The following is a 15,809-nucleotide window of genomic DNA, read 5'->3' on the forward strand; positions in this document are numbered from 1 at the left end:
ATAACTGCATTTAAAATGTTCAATCTTGAAGGCATAGTGGATTATTATAAAGAGAAGCCTCGTAGAATCTAGAAATGAGTAGGAAAAGCTATGGTGGTGATCTGTTGAAGAAAGATGTGAGTTTTCTTAATACAGAAGAGCCCTTCGTATGGATTAATATGGGTGAGGGGGAGAGATTTGTTCTTTCAGTTCATACAGTAGCACTCTGTATTCACTAAGTGATGAAAAACTTAACTGTGACTTACAGTTGCTTAACTTTAACTGTGGTAAAACTGCAACATGAGTTCTTCTGCAGTGCTTGGGAATCAGTATTTTCAAACAGGAGTCTCTTGTATGCCTGCATGGAGCATTATGAAACAGGAAAGCTAGAACTGAGTCCTATATGTTTTTTAAACTTGAGTACATTCTCCATTTTTGTTCCTTGAAGGTTGTGTATGTCATTGTTACCACATTTAGGGGAAAAAGCTATTTCCTGTATTAAGCTATTTATGTGTATTAAAACAAACAAACAAAACAAACAAAATCTTTGAGGATAGTGTTTTTTTTACAGAAAATTGCAGAAAACTAAGGATAGTGTTTTTGAAAAGCTCCTAATACAACAGGGAACAACAGAGATAGAATAACTTGGGAACTTAAGTATGTGAGTCTGGCTACAGGTTTCCCAGACTTTACTTAGGTAGGGGATACTGAAGAGTTCCTGATGCTTCCAATGAAAACGGGAAAATCAGTCTCTCTGGTAACATTCTGTTGGGAAGCTGTTATCAAGTGAGGGAAGAGCTGGTAGAGACAAGCTTTAGCAAAGGAATGGCTAGGGAACTTTGTTACCCTGTTGTAAAGGTGGTAATGTGGCATCTGCAGTGTATCCAGTTCGGCTTCATTGTGGCTCACCATTCTGCAACTTGAGTGCTCTACAGATGCCATCAGGATACAAGAAGAAATAGTTCTCTGCAAGTTGCAGACTTGACTGTGGCTGTTCTGATCTGTAGTGACTGTGTGCTGTTAACTCATTTTTACCTTGCAGCTAGGTTAGAGGAACTGGACTCCTGCTGCCTGTTGGCTTAGTTGTGGTGCTAGTAAATACTAGAGTAAAAATGCTTGTAAGACCTTCTCACTAACCAGAATGAAAAGTGGGTCTGTCACATTTGTAAAGTGCATGGCTTTTTTTTTTTGACAAGATAGAAATGGAAAATGTGGTCCTTACAGCTAGAGAAATGAACACCTAATAGGAGAAACTCTGAATAATTCTGTTTAACTTGGTAATCAAGTTTGTTCTTTTTGTTGGGAAGGGAGATAGAGCAAGTCTTCCTTGACATGTGAAACAAATGTGGTGATTGCCTTCACTGATAGAAACAGGCATATGCAAAACTTACTCATCTGCTTTCCATGTGTAATTAAGTGGTAAGTCAAATGTCAGTAGATGGAGTATATTTTGTGTTTTTCTAGTTTATATCATTTTTATGCTTTTTTTGGTGAAGTCTCGGTAAACCTTGTGTTTTGAATATTGTTTGAAGTTACCTAATGCATTTCTTTTAAGATTTAAAAACATTATTTTTTGATTCAACAGCATTCCATGCAACTCCTAATACTTACAAAAGAAAGAATACAGAAACAGCATTAGATAATAAGCCTTGTGGACCGCACTGTTATCAACATCTGGTAAGATTTCAAATAAACTGTAAGAATTCACTAAAGTAGAAATACTTACAAAATAGCAAGCTGCACGTAATGTTAGGACATGCTAGGTATGCAAACATGCCTGTATTTGTGGGCCACTTGGAGTCAAATCTGTTGTCTTCAGTTTTTGTGAAAGTGTTAATCACCAAATGAAAGTCTGAGTATGAATAACTTTGAACTCTATTAGATGTAGTCTGATATAGTTATAGGGAAGCAAGATCGTTACCTCCTAATGACACATTGCTGCCGTTGTGTCTAACTTAACTGGGTGTTATAGACTTAGCTCTCATAAGTTACATATCAACTAAAAATTGGACAGGTTTAGTTTACTGAAGGAGAGTTATATCCAGTATTAACGTTTTTAAGAAACAACCTGATAGAAATTAAGGGGAAAGTGTTAATAATATGATTTCAAATTTCTCTCATACTTGCCCTAAATTTTTTAATGTGAGAAACTACATATCTAGTTTTCCAATCTGAAAACGTACTATTGTCGTATCCTTTTTCACTAAAAGGCAAATTGCCACTGATTGTATTTTGAAAAATATAGAATGTGTACTGTTTAGGCAAGAAAAGTTCTTGTTCTGAAGGCCATTCTCAGTGGGAAATTCTCATTCCTTCTGTCACCTAGGAAGATGGAAACTTACTACTGAATTATTTTTCACTTAGCAGCCAAAATGAAAGTAGAATTGAAATAAATACTTTGTAAATGTAGATTTATTCATGGTAACATCAGAAATATTCATGTTCATGATAGAAAACTTGAACACAGAGACATTAAAAACAATTTGCATAATTGGTATGAGTAAATTAACTGGAATTTATGTATACATGATTAAGTTACAGAACAATGTAGAATAACGCAAGCCTGTAGAGTATGTAAGTAGAATCTGTTATCTGCCAACCCTAGGCTAGAGGTGAAAACACCTTTAAACTCTTTACTGAAAATTGTAGTGTTTTGTGTTTAGGAAGGTGCAAAGGAGTTTGCAGCTGCCTTGACTGCTGAGCGTATAAAGACACCACCAAAGCGCCCAGGTGGCCGCCGAAGGGGAAGACTTCCAAACAACACCAGCAGACCCAGCACACCAACAATAAATGTATTGGAATCAAAAGACACAGACAGTGACAGGGAAGCCGGAACTGAAACTGGAGGAGAAAACAATGATAAAGAAGAAGAGGAAAAGAAAGATGAAACATCTAGTTCCTCTGGTAAGCTTCTTTAATTATTTCCAGTGCTTGAGAGCATGAATCCAGATTATGCCATGCAATCTTAGAAACAATGTATTTGAAATGTATGGAAATCAGAGAAAAAACAATATAAGTTTAATAGAAACCTGTAAAAAAAAAAAAATGTACAGATTGTCTCAATTATGTATAGAAGTTAGATGTGTAGTTTGAGTAGCCACAGTTACCTAATTTTAATCTTTTCCAAGAGCTGTGTGAAAATTGCTGTTTTGTTATAGTACTTAAATAAAAGAAACAAGCCAAAATGCAGGCTATTTTAACTACAGTTTAATAGGTTAATAGTTTGATGTTTGTAAAGGCTGTGGAAAATTTTTGAAACATAACCTTATATTGATCCATGCTTTCAATAATTATTTATTACAGAAGCAAATTCTAGGTGTCAAACACCAATAAAGATGAAGCCAAATATTGAGCCTCCAGAGAATGTGGAATGGAGTGGTGCAGAAGCCTCAATGTTTAGAGTTCTTATTGGCACCTACTATGACAACTTCTGTGCAATTGCTAGACTGATTGGGACCAAAACATGCAGGCAGGTAAGGAGGGGGGAAACTATTTCTAAGGATGATAGTATTTTATTTTCAAAAACTGAAGTACAGAAGTACTAGCACTGAAAGAGAAAATTAACTAATTTTCTTGTTTTTCCTAAGAATGCTATGATACAGAATATGTGACACATATAAAAGTTAGTTTTAAATTTTTTTAATTAAATTTACAGGAAGTTGTAGTCAGACTATCTGTTCTTAAGGAGAAAAATAATAAACTTTAAATATATTGAAAAGAGACTATGACTGGATATAATCTGTAAGATGTTGTTTGGAGGAAATCATATTAACTTAGAAAATGAGCAACTTTCTACTAGTGAGAGATTTATCGTGGATGTATTATGGTATCTCTTGTTAGGTGTATGAGTTTAGAGTAAAGGAATCTAGTATTATTGCTCCAGTCCCTGCTGAAGATGTTGATACTCCTCCCAGAAAGAAGAAAAGGAAACACAGGTAAATTTGTTACTAAATAACCTTAGCATAACAGTAAATTGGAGATGCAAGGGATCAGAACAGAAATTATTTTGAAAGAAAAATCATGCAGCTCCTCTCCTTTTCTTTTCAAAAGCAAAATTTGCAGCAATAAAATGAAAGTGTGCTGTTTTCAGACAAAAGCACTACCGTGTAGGCAAGCGTAACCCTTCCACTTCCCTTCCCTCCCCCCTTCTTTTTAACCTCTTAAACAGTCAGATTCTGGGTAGGTTTATTGTTGCAAATAATCAAGTTTTAATTTAGAAATACTCATCTATACAGATGGTTAAAACATTCAGAATATTTCAGTATAATTTTGTTTCAGCAATAAATAATAAATTTACAAGCATGATTGTGGTATTCAATAATGATTGTTATTTTGCAAATCAAAATCTATGGTTTTATGTTGAAATATATTTCATCAAAATTCTATTCAGATGATCAGTAAGAAAAATGTTTCAGGAAACTAGGATTGCCTTTTTGGGAGGGGTGGCAGTGGGAATTCCTTTATTGCACCCAGCTTCATTACCAACTAAACTTCAACTGAAGAAACAAGTTAATGAAGTATTATTTAAAGTGTGGCTGCAATTAAGAACCTTCAATTAAGTACAAAATAAAGCTATTTGCTGGAGCTAGAAAGACCACCTAAAATAATTCCTGTTTAAATTACAAACTTACTGTCCAATGTCAGTGAAATGTAATCTTTGTTGAGAATCCTGAAGTTTGAAAAATGTGACAACTTGTGTGTTGTGATCATTTTTATTCCCAGGGATAAGAAAATAGGAAATAAATCAATAAATAAATGACTGAAAATTAGCAAGAACATTTCTTTCTGCAAGGAATAAGTACACTTTTTTTTCCATATTTCCTATTTTTCCCTTTAACTTTCCTTATCTTCCCCCCAAGTTCATTCTTCCAGTTCTCACAGTAATTCTAGGTATATTTATTATTTTCAGGGTTAATGAAATTCCTAATGTTGGTTCAAAAACTACTGTTGGAGTAGAATGTTTCTGCTTTGTAGCACAGAAACAGCTGATGTAAGCTAGGAAAAAATTTGGTGAGCATCTGGAAGAGATTCTGTCTGTTCTAAGCAAAACCTACATTGATTTAATGTTCTAGGCCTAGCTTTCAAGTTTGTGGGCATTTTTTGGGCTTGGCTGTTTAAATCTGGAGTTATTAGCCACAGTGTAAGTTTGGAATATTCAGTTGGGAAGCTTGCTTTCAGGTTCATGCAAATTGCTATAAAAATAGTGGCACTACGTTTATTTGGAAAGTGCAACTAAAAGTACTCAAATTAATTTTAAACTGAAATGGATTGTATGGTTAATGGATTGACATTGTTTTGGAGGAGTTTGAGGACTTTTTTGTTTTAAATAAATGAAAGAATATACCAGTACGTGGGGTTTCTTGATGTTCCTTTCTTCCTAGTAGTTGCCGATAAACAAAAAACAAACAAACAAAAACCTTGTATGCCAGTGATTTGGTTTTGAAATGCCTTTTAATTATTTTTTAGCCCTAAGTGAAGGAAGAAGTTAAATTTTTCACTTGATTTCAGAGAATGTGGCAATCAAGCAGTCTCCACTCTATGTGCAGCAGTCTTTCAAAAAAGGAAAACCTTTTAGTCCATCTACGTACAAGTGTAATCTGAGCACTGTCTAAAGATGGCACATGATCCTAGTGATTGGGAAAACCATCTGAAGTCTTCGTCTGGTTCTTAGGCTGAGTCCAGTTTGATTTTACTCAGTCATCGAGTAAATCCAGTCCTAGAGGCAGGATGGTTCTTTCTCTTCTCTTTGCACTTCCCCATTGCAAGGGACTTGCTGGTCTGCAGGTTTTACATGTGCAGATGTGGTACACAGCCTTTAAGGAAAAGCAGCATTTACCAAAGAGAAAAGCAGTGGTAGAGGACTTAATGACATTTTCTATCTGATTTGATAGCAGATTCTCTTATAAGGCTTTTTGTTGAATTTCTTTTTAAATATCCACATAGTATGATAAAATAACAGTTCTGTCTTGTGAGTGGAGCTGCCATTGTTAGCTGAACGGCGTATTTCCCATGTGGCCTTGTTTGTACTCACGTAGGCATACTGAGCAACTAGCTGGCATGACTGCACCCATTTGGGATAGTAAAAGATGCTCTCACCTTCCTTCCAGTGTCACTTTAGTTAGATAGCTGTAATAAGACTGATCAGTGACAGGAGAAAACTTTTTAGGTAGTTTTTTTTTGGAGAGCTGGTAAATGTTAGGACTTGTCTTATATATCAGAGATTAACTTGGCAGTTTGTGACAACCCTGCTTTGCTAGCAGAATAAGTACTTTGCATAAGAAGCAGAGAACAGAAAAATCTGAATAAAGAATTCTTCAGTACTGTTCATTCTCTTATGTATATGCTTTCTCCCATTGCTGGGAACTGAACTGCACTTGCTTTAATCAGTACTCTTTGCATTGTTAGGGATCTGTTATTGATTGCCATGTAATGCTGCTGCTTGATTTTATTTTTTCTCCCTTCCCTTTCCCATCCTCTATTCAGATGTGAGCTTACTTTCTAAACTGTGTTTGAAAGTATTTTCTTTTTTTCCCATATTTTCTCATTTTCATCCTGTTGTCCCTAGACTACTGTTCACTCACTACATATGTTTGAGTAGCTAATGCAGTTCTGCCTAGAGTTCATGGTGTAAAGATACATGTTAGCAAAGAAGAAAACTCATTTTGACAGCTGATGTCATAATGCTTCTGGAAATGCTTGTTTTCTAAGCTGGCTATCCTACAGATGTGAGCAACCAGATGTATAAATCCACCTGCTTGTTCAGAATTCTGCCACTGAGTTTCCAATTTATTTTTTTCTGATACCTTGCGTTGCGAGTGCTTCCTCAACTTTGTCGTCTTCTCTTCAGTTCTTGGTGCACAAGGCCCGATCTTGCCTTATATTTCTGGTTTAGATAGCAGATTATAGGGCAGATGAAGGCATCAATCTGCCTCTGATAGGGTACTCATTCAGGCTTCAGTTCTGTGTAGTACTAGTAAGGGGAACTTACAGTTCTGGCAGCTTTTGAAACTTGCAAGAAAATGAACACAATACTTGATTGTGCTAATCAAACCTCCTGTCTAACTGGTCAGCGTTGGCAGCTCCATGCTGCTGCCTGTCATTGTCATGGTCACACAGGATGCCTTGAGATCCTTTTTTGCTGAGGTCTCTTAGCCTATGACACCAGTCTCTGTTACAAGTGTGACAAAACTGATGCCTTTGTCATTGTGACTTCCATGCAGAATTTTCTATCCATCTTGAGTTGTTAGTATTCTGAACTTTTGGTTGATAATGGCAATCTTTGTCATATTCAGGTAGCCATGTCAATACAATCCACTTTCGCATAAAACCAAAAAGTCCCAGCAGGCAACTAGTCAGCAAGTGGCATTTTATTGTAAGGTATTAGGATAGTGCTTAACTTAAATATCTGTATCTATAGATATTCATGCTAATTGCTAATGAGAGAGTTTTTTAAGGAGTGTATCCACACAGCCTTGAAGGGTTTGGTATGCTGCTAGGTCCTCATTACCTTAAGCTGAGACAAGCTTCTGTGAAACAGTTGTTCAAAAGTAGTATGTAAGTTATACTTGCCAAACACCAGCCAGGAAAAAAAAAAGGTAGCTTATGCATTAGAGTAACTTAAGGCAAAATCATACTCCTTCCAATTATATGGGAATGGGATTCTTATATAAAGTCAGTGTTTCATAATTCAAAAATATATGTTGGCATCTTTTTTTCCCTGTTCTTCTCTTCTAGAGTGAGTCATTCTTAATAGGAATGTCATCTATTTATTATAGTGTTCTGTAATTCTGATAGTCTTCGGTTCACTGCCCTCTCCTCAACTGCATTAACTTGAATAAGTTTGCCTCTGGATGTTTCTAACTTATATGGGTTTCTACAAATGTTTGGAAGAAAGTTAGCTGTTGATAGCTCAAGGAAGTCAAACAGTAAAGCTTTGAAAGGGCAATAGCACAGAGAATCTTGTTTACCTAAAACTATTCCATGCGACAGGAGGAGGCAGCAAACAACTGAATTAAAGCAGAAATTGAGACAAAGCTTATATAAAAGAAAGTACCGGGTAAAAAAATCCTATTTGGGTAGGTACAGCAGAGGATAATTTTTCAGAACACAGACTTTGGACTGTTGTGTTCACTGAAAGGCAGTACAGCTGTCTTAAGTATTCTGTGCTGAGGAATTTGAGTACAGGTGTTTACTAGTATTTCAGACCAGTTATAAGAAGTAAATTTGCACAAAGTAAAGTTGCTAGATGCAGCTAGCAGCATATTTGATAGTTATCTCATGGGGGAGTGAGAGTTGTTCTATATTCCTTTGATGTTGCTATATAATGTACTAATAAACAGCAAGTATCAAATTTGGAAAATCCTAACTCCAACTAATTTAACTTTTTAAAAATTTCTTATTCAGTGAAATTCAGCTGCTAACAAAAATGCATAGAATTGAACAAAAACTAAAACAAAAAACAAAAAACACATGTATTTCTACTTTTAATTTTAAGGCTGCTGAAATTTTCTAAGTGTGTGTTTGGTACCTGCGGTACAGACAGATATTTTTGTTTGATTATGTCTGACTCTGCTATTCGTGATAATATTTTACTTGCCCACAAAATCTGCAACCTGAAATGGGTACAAAATAAAGAAAAGGGGTAATCATAACTTGCAAGAAATTGCAAGTGTAGCAAGCTATGCTGTGATAAACAAAAATGTGTTATTCCAACAAACACACATTCCACAAACACCCCAACCTCCTGCCCCCAAGCAAACTTGCAAAAGCATTGCTTAGGTAAGGTAACAGAGAAAGAGGACACTGAAGAAAAACTATAACTATGTCAGAGGAAGGCATATAATGCACATAAAGTTTGAAATAGAAGGGAAATGGCTTAGCAGTGTGATCTGTTGTCACATATTTGGAGATTGGCAGATGACGGGTAATACCTGGTTGTGATCTGTAGGAGACTACTAGTGTGGTGCTGAGCCCAAGTCCTGTGATGCAAACAGCTGACAGACTTTCACTCCCTTATTTAGATGTGCCCCTGCATATCTGCAATTTGATACCTGCTGCTGCTGTTTCTGCCCACTAGAAGCAGTTCCAGCAGTCACCTCGTTGCAGGGTTCCTTCAAGGCCATCTGAATTTAAATCATCTCTAGCCTGGGCTGGGTGGGGGCTTCTCGTGTACAATTCTGGGAGTAGAGTAATGCAGTGGTGTGGGGAGAGGGAGGGATTAGCCTGCGGAGTGTTGAGTTTTGTCAGCTCCAAGAGACTAGAACAAGGTGGTTCTGCTGCAACCACGTCTGATGTCTGTGCAGTTAGCGGATGTTCATGTTACCAGAAACTCGCCCATTTCATATCAAGCATGGGTGCAAGATGCAGATATCTTTCCCAGCCCACTGCAGGAAGAGTTCCTGTCAACCTTCTTGTGTTTTTGTGTTTTTGCAGGTTGTGGGCTGCTCATTGCAGAAAGATACAGCTGAAAAAGGGTTAGCATCTTTCCATTCAATTTATGTCCTGAACTTTTAAGACTCTACTATTGCTTTTTTGGTTTGCTTGTTTATTTGTTTGTATTTTTTAATGCTAGGTCATTATATACATTCCATGGGGAACTAGAGATCATAGGGGAAGTAAATAAATAAATCTCATTACAGACATTGTATGGATATAAAATATACTACATTGTTTAAATAACTTATTGGAAATGCTCCATGAATTAATGAAAATGGTAGGAGGCTGAATTTACAATTTTTTAAGTATGGTGTCATTAAAATACATAAAACAGTATCAAAAATAGGAGCTGCAGTAAAAAGCAGCATTTGTTTCTTTAAAAAACAGCTTATTTTAGAAATTGTTTTCTGAAAAATTGTTGAGAATGGTTGGGACTTTAGCAATGAATAATCAGTTTGTTTCTCTCACCTTTTTTGTTACTGGTTGAGCATTTTTGCAAATATATGCAAACCCAACAAAAGCTCACGAGTATTAACAGCAAATGTGATTTATATTGCACCAAATTCTCCTAGCTGCTCTACAGGTAATGCTAGATTTTCCACCAGTAGTCCCTCCTAGCCTGTAAGATGTTAGCATTGTCTGTGTTGGAAAATTGACTTTGGAAAGCACAGTGGTATAATGACCAAGTATTATTTTGCCCAGTGTTATCTGTTTTAAAATTGACTGTTGCTCTAGTGTAAAAATGATCTGGGGGTGGTTAAGCAAATTTACTTTGAATAATACCAGGGTTACTCTACCACATATTTACGCAGGGAATTATACCATTGTAGTTTTGTTTTTCAGTTTTCCACAATAGAAAGCTTCCAACTTTGAATACTTTAAGTAGCTAAGTAACGGGAGGAATGAAGTGCACAAGGAAATAAGCATCTGATGGTGTCAAACACCTTACTAATGTTATGGTTCTGGTTTGGTATCTTTTTTAAAAAAAACTACGCTGCTTTGTAGTATTGGGCTTGTTTGGTTTTGGGGTTTCTTAGTTAAGGGACTTAAAGGGAACTTACACTGAATGAGGGGAACTGCATCTTGTTTGTTTATACCTTTCACTATTACAAAATGTTGCTATTTTTATTCAGATGGGTCATCAAATCATGTTTACAACTATCAGCCATGTGATCATCCACGTCAGCCTTGTGACAGCTCATGCCCATGTGTAATTGCTCAAAACTTCTGTGAGAAGTTTTGTCAGTGCAGCTCAGAATGTAAGTAAAAATATGAGCTATCTATAAATTTTTTTCACTGTCCCAATGTCTCTGTACTAGCTCTCTGTCCCTACTGCAGACAGTGTTTGCAAGAGGAGCAAATAGTGTTGAACAGTGTCTACAAAAATAAATAAAAGCAGCACAATATCCAGTTCTATCTTGCCCTCTTGTTAGCCACTGAACAAAGTCAAAGTCTTAATGCTTAGAATTGAGGAAGACTGAAGTAAAATCAGAGAAGGCAAGAATTCTTAGTACTTCCACATGTCCTATAAAAAGATCAGTGGTTGTTTTTTTAATGTTCTGATATGCTATAATCTCTATTGTCTCTTTTATAATCTCTTTTTACCTGGTACTTTTTTCATACTTGCCCTTTTTGTTTTTCTTATGTTCCTTTGTAGGCCAAAACAGGTTTCCTGGATGTCGTTGTAAAGCACAATGCAACACTAAGCAGTGTCCATGTTACTTAGCTGTACGTGAATGTGATCCTGATCTCTGTTTAACATGTGGAGCAGCTGACCACTGGGACAGCAAAAACGTTTCTTGCAAGAACTGCAGCATTCAGAGAGGATCCAAAAAAGTATGTAGATATACAATTACATGCCTATTGCCTTGTTTTTGTTTTTTTGAGGCATTTTCATATTTTCATATCAGAATATGGAATTTCTTTGTCTTTATGCTATCAAAAAGGAAAAAAACACAACTAAAATCAAACAAAAACCAACCAAACAACAATAAAAAGCCAAAAAAAAAAAAAAACAGAAGGGGAGGTAGCTGTCAATTACGTTATTTTGCTTATGTGCTGCTGTTAACCTTGTACGTTTTATCATATACCACTACCACGTTAATGTTTTTAGTGTTCTCTGTATAATACTGTGGTAGATCTCTCTTCTTTCTCCCAGTCAGATTTCTCTTGTATTTTGCAAACAGTCTGCTGTTCTAAAGTGGTAGCTTGTAAACCTGTCTCTACTTCAGGATAAGAAAACTTGGCTCAAACATAGAGACGGCTATTCTTTGTTAAGTTGTTGATTCTGTTGATTCTAATGCAACAACTTATACACAGTCTACCAAATATATCTGGAAAGCCTGTTCAGATTTCTTTTTTCTTAAAAAAAGAACAAAACAAAAACTTAATTTCTGCTCTGGAACATCTTCCCACCAACTAGGCTGTCAAATGGTGAACTAATTAGTATTATACTCCTGTCAGCAGACCCTTCTAGTTTGAAGTCCTTAGTATGTATGTTGTCTAAGCTTTTTTTTCTCTCCACTCTGCTCCCACAGCACTTGCTGTTGGCACCTTCAGATGTGGCAGGCTGGGGAATATTCATAAAGGATCCTGTACAGAAGAATGAATTCATCTCTGAATACTGTGGCGAGGTAAAGAAGGTTATGTATAAACTTAATTGGTAAAGTTGCATGTTGGCTTGGAACCAAAAGATTGCCTATAATGTGATGTGATATTCTTTAGAGAGACAAATGTGATTAAGTATGTATTTATTGCTGTCAGAGACTCCAAACCCAGGAGTCAAATGGTTGAAACGTCACAAAAATAATGACATAAGTTCTTGTGAGAATGAGTGCTGAAGTGTCATTTTTATCTTTGATATAATTTGAATTCAGACACACCTGAAACTTTGTGCAAAATCATTTAATATAGTACTAAAATTCAGTAGGCACTTTCATTAACTGATATTCCATAGTAATAAATAATAATAAAACTGAATCATATATGCAGTCTTGATTTTTGAGATAAGAAGCAATTCTGGCTTTCTTCCTGTTCTGAAAGAACTTCTTTATGCTTAGAGCAAACCATGATTGTTTGATAACTTCAGAATACTGAAAAGAGTATTTTGTTTGGGAATATTTTCAGTGCCAGAGAATAAATAAGGCCTCTATTTTTTCCAACCTTAAGTTCTTACGGTTACAAAAGGGGAGAGGTGGTCTACTTTACAAATGCTGTTCCTTTCAGATTATTTCTCAGGATGAGGCAGACAGAAGAGGGAAAGTATATGACAAGTACATGTGCAGCTTTCTGTTTAACTTGAATAATGGTAAGTATTTACAAGTCACAATCCTTACAACATAAATAGAATGTATGTTCACAATAACCTTCAGCCCTGTTCTTTTGCAGGCAGCTGCAATTTTTTCTTTTCCTTATCTTTTCCCAGTAATTTTCTTGGTTCCTAGTGCTGATAGTGTTTAATGTAAACGCTATTCAAATAGATAGTAGTAATAAAGCCTATTATACAAGCCAACTATGCAAGATGTGTAGGGTAGAAGTAGATTTTTAAGGAGTAAAATTACATGGAAGCACTAGTAAACTAACCTGAACAGTAAAAGTCATGCTAGCTATTGTTTGAAATAATTTTACTATGACTTAAATTAGCAGTAAGTTATGAAGGTAATTTGGGAGGAAAAGGAGAGGGAGCCACACAAATGTACAGCTGCTGATGCTTGAAGAGGAAAAACACTGACTGTACTGTGACAATTATGGAATACTAGAAAATACGTGGAAGAAAAAAGCTGCCTTTGTAAATGTTAACTTAGTATATTTACGGAACTTGTCCTTGTGGAGTAAGTTTAGAGAAGCTTCAAATGAGAAACTAAGGTATTGCTACTGGGGCAGGAGATAAATGGGCTGCTCAGTGTTGGGCAACAGGAACATTGAGTTGCAGGACAATAAAGCTACTGTAAGAGAATGTGCAAGCTCTTCCACATGGGAAGCTGAGCAGTTATCTTTCCAGCTGCTAAAATCTAAGCACACTAGGTATTAAATAAACATCAAAAAATGTTTGTAGGTGACCTATCTATCACTTGTGGTCTTTTTTTCCTAGATTTTGTGGTTGATGCAACACGCAAGGGCAACAAGATTAGATTTGCAAACCATTCAGTAAATCCCAACTGCTATGCAAAAGGTAAGTTTTAAATTCACCTTTAGAGTAACAATATATTAAATGCTGTGGGATGCTAGTTCAGAATATGTTTTCAGTATTTGTGTTAACATGAGTTTATATTTCTTTTTAACAGTTATGATGGTTAATGGTGATCACAGAATAGGAATATTTGCTAAAAGAGCCATTCAGACTGGTGAAGAACTGTTCTTTGACTACAGGTTGGTAGATGTTTTCTGTAACTTCTTCCTATCACACATTGGATTATATAGCTGCAGTTCTTGGCCAGCTCAAAATTAGCTGCTGAGACCTGAAGTTGCAAGGGACAGTAATTGAGAGACAGTCCTGGAGCATTTTTTTTAAAGTTGAATAACAATAGTAAGACTGACTTAAGCAAAGCAGCTGGCCAAGAGCCTTGCAAACCTTCAATAGCAGCTTGTATCAAGAAAATAAATGATACTTAGGGGGACAGATTTGCATAATGTTCTCAGGCAGACAGGCATTAAACTTTCTTTGGGTAGAGTTCCCTAGGTAGCAGTACAGGTTGTCTACCATCATTCAGAAATGGGCAAGAAATATTTCTGCTTTATTACTGAGAAGTGCTTGCTAAGATCGTGTTCATACTTTCCTCTAAAATCATTACTAGAAGAAAACTTATCTGTCCAGTGAAAACAATACGATTTAACTGCATTTCTCAAGGTTGACTTAATTTCCTTCCATTAGCTAAAATGAACTTTCTCAGTGTGAGATGCAGGATGAGAAGTGTGGATTTTTCCCCCCTCTTTGGATTATGCTTTCCTTAAAGCAATTTCTTGAATGTTCTGCATTGTTCTGTATCTGCAAATTCACAGAGGAAGCAAAGGCCCCAGTAGTGGGAAAACTATGGCAAATCTGAGGGTATTCCAGGCTGAGCTGCTGTGCTGTTAGGTCAGAACAGTGAAGTTGAAATGCTCAGTGTTAATGATTTTTGTTTTTATTTTTATTTCAGATATAGCCAAGCTGATGCCCTTAAATATGTGGGCATAGAAAGAGAAATGGAAATCCCTTGACACCAGCTACCTCTTCTTTTAAACATACAGCTGCCTTATCTTCAGGAATTTCTAGTACTGTGGGCAATTTTTAAAAGATAAAATGATGCAATTTGAAATTCTGTATTTGCAAAGTACTGTAACAGTAATTTATAGTAACAAATTTTAAAAAACAACTTTTTATTGCCTTCTCACCAGCTGCAAAGTGTTTTGTACCTATGACCTTTTGCAATAATATGGTGTGGTACATTTTTCAACCTTGAATAAAGGATACTTGAACTTCTTCATTTTTACTGGAATGGAGTTGGAATTCTGTGCTAGGTGGTTGAAGAAGCAAACTGGCAACTTGCTTTCAATTTCTGAATAAAGGCAGCCCATATTTGCCTAGTTCTGTTTTTGTTACTTCAGGTCACATTTCCATTAAATTCTTTACATACAATCATCTCTGACCTGTCAGGCTAATTGTAGGAATTTCAACTATAGCACTTAAGTAAGAGTAGTAGTCCTCAGTTTTCATGCACTCTTAGGGTGAAGCTACATTCAGGTTCTCTAATGTGATGGTTGGAGGCCATCTAAGCTGACCTCTTGTCATACTATCAACTGTACTTAATCATTTTTCCTCTACTTTTGCTGTATCCATCTCATCAGTCTTAACAAGAGACTAAGTCGTAACAGTTCATTAGCAGCAGATGGACACTAAAAGGGGGAGGGGACTAAGTATAGTTGTGATTATTTCTGAAGCAAAGTGTTTTCAAGACAAATATTGAGGTGTGGTGCCTAATGTTACACAGTTTTCTTCTAGACATGTACTAGCTTAATAGTAACCCAGCTCTCCAAACAGGTGCCATGGATCTCGGTGTAGAAAAAACACTGAAGAGGCCATGTGTCATCTGATAAGGGAACAGTGTTCTATTAACTCCAGTAACTGCTACCCTGAATTGTGGCTTCTCTTAAGCTGCAACCGGAATGATGCAGCAGTAATGATGGACAGATTTCATGTGCATCAACCAGCCCAAGACCACTTAGGTTGCATCTCTTAACTGGCTTAGATATAAGTAACAACTGTTTTGCTTATTGGTACAAATGTCTAGCTCTTATTACAAATGTCTTATATGGTTTCATCCAAAATTTTAGATTGCAGATAGTCATCTGTTTAAGTCTTGTACAGAGCAGTCATTTTTTTTATTATTTTCCAGCAGGTCACTGCTAGAACATGATGC

General features: G+C 36.2%; 1 protein-coding gene across 7 annotated transcripts in view; it reads left to right on the forward strand.

Moving 5' to 3' along the window:
• EZH2 (enhancer of zeste 2 polycomb repressive complex 2 subunit) overlaps positions 1-14,976 on the forward strand; it is a 57,051-nt gene extending 42,075 nt beyond the window's left edge. For all 7 annotated transcript variants that reach the window (XM_080581778.1, XM_080581779.1, XM_080581777.1 and 4 more), the window contains 12 exons: positions 1,565-1,656; positions 2,643-2,883; positions 3,283-3,452; positions 3,820-3,914; positions 9,412-9,452; positions 10,548-10,673; positions 11,072-11,250; positions 11,952-12,047; positions 12,640-12,721; positions 13,505-13,585; positions 13,698-13,782; positions 14,550-14,976. In XM_080581778.1, the coding sequence (XP_080437904.1) occupies positions 1,565-1,656; positions 2,643-2,883; positions 3,283-3,452; positions 3,820-3,914; positions 9,412-9,452; positions 10,548-10,673; positions 11,072-11,250; positions 11,952-12,047; positions 12,640-12,721; positions 13,505-13,585; positions 13,698-13,782; positions 14,550-14,610 (1,349 nt within the window). In that variant the 3' untranslated portion in view covers positions 14,611-14,976. The remainder of the gene's footprint in view (positions 1-1,564; positions 1,657-2,642; positions 2,884-3,282; positions 3,453-3,819; positions 3,915-9,411; positions 9,453-10,547; positions 10,674-11,071; positions 11,251-11,951; positions 12,048-12,639; positions 12,722-13,504; positions 13,586-13,697; positions 13,783-14,549) is intronic.
• Positions 14,977-15,809: the final 833 nt, after the last annotated feature.

Source organism: Anser brachyrhynchus, assembly GCF_964034855.1.
Source record: "Anser brachyrhynchus genome assembly, chromosome: 2".
NCBI lineage: Eukaryota > Metazoa > Chordata > Aves > Anseriformes > Anatidae > Anser > Anser brachyrhynchus.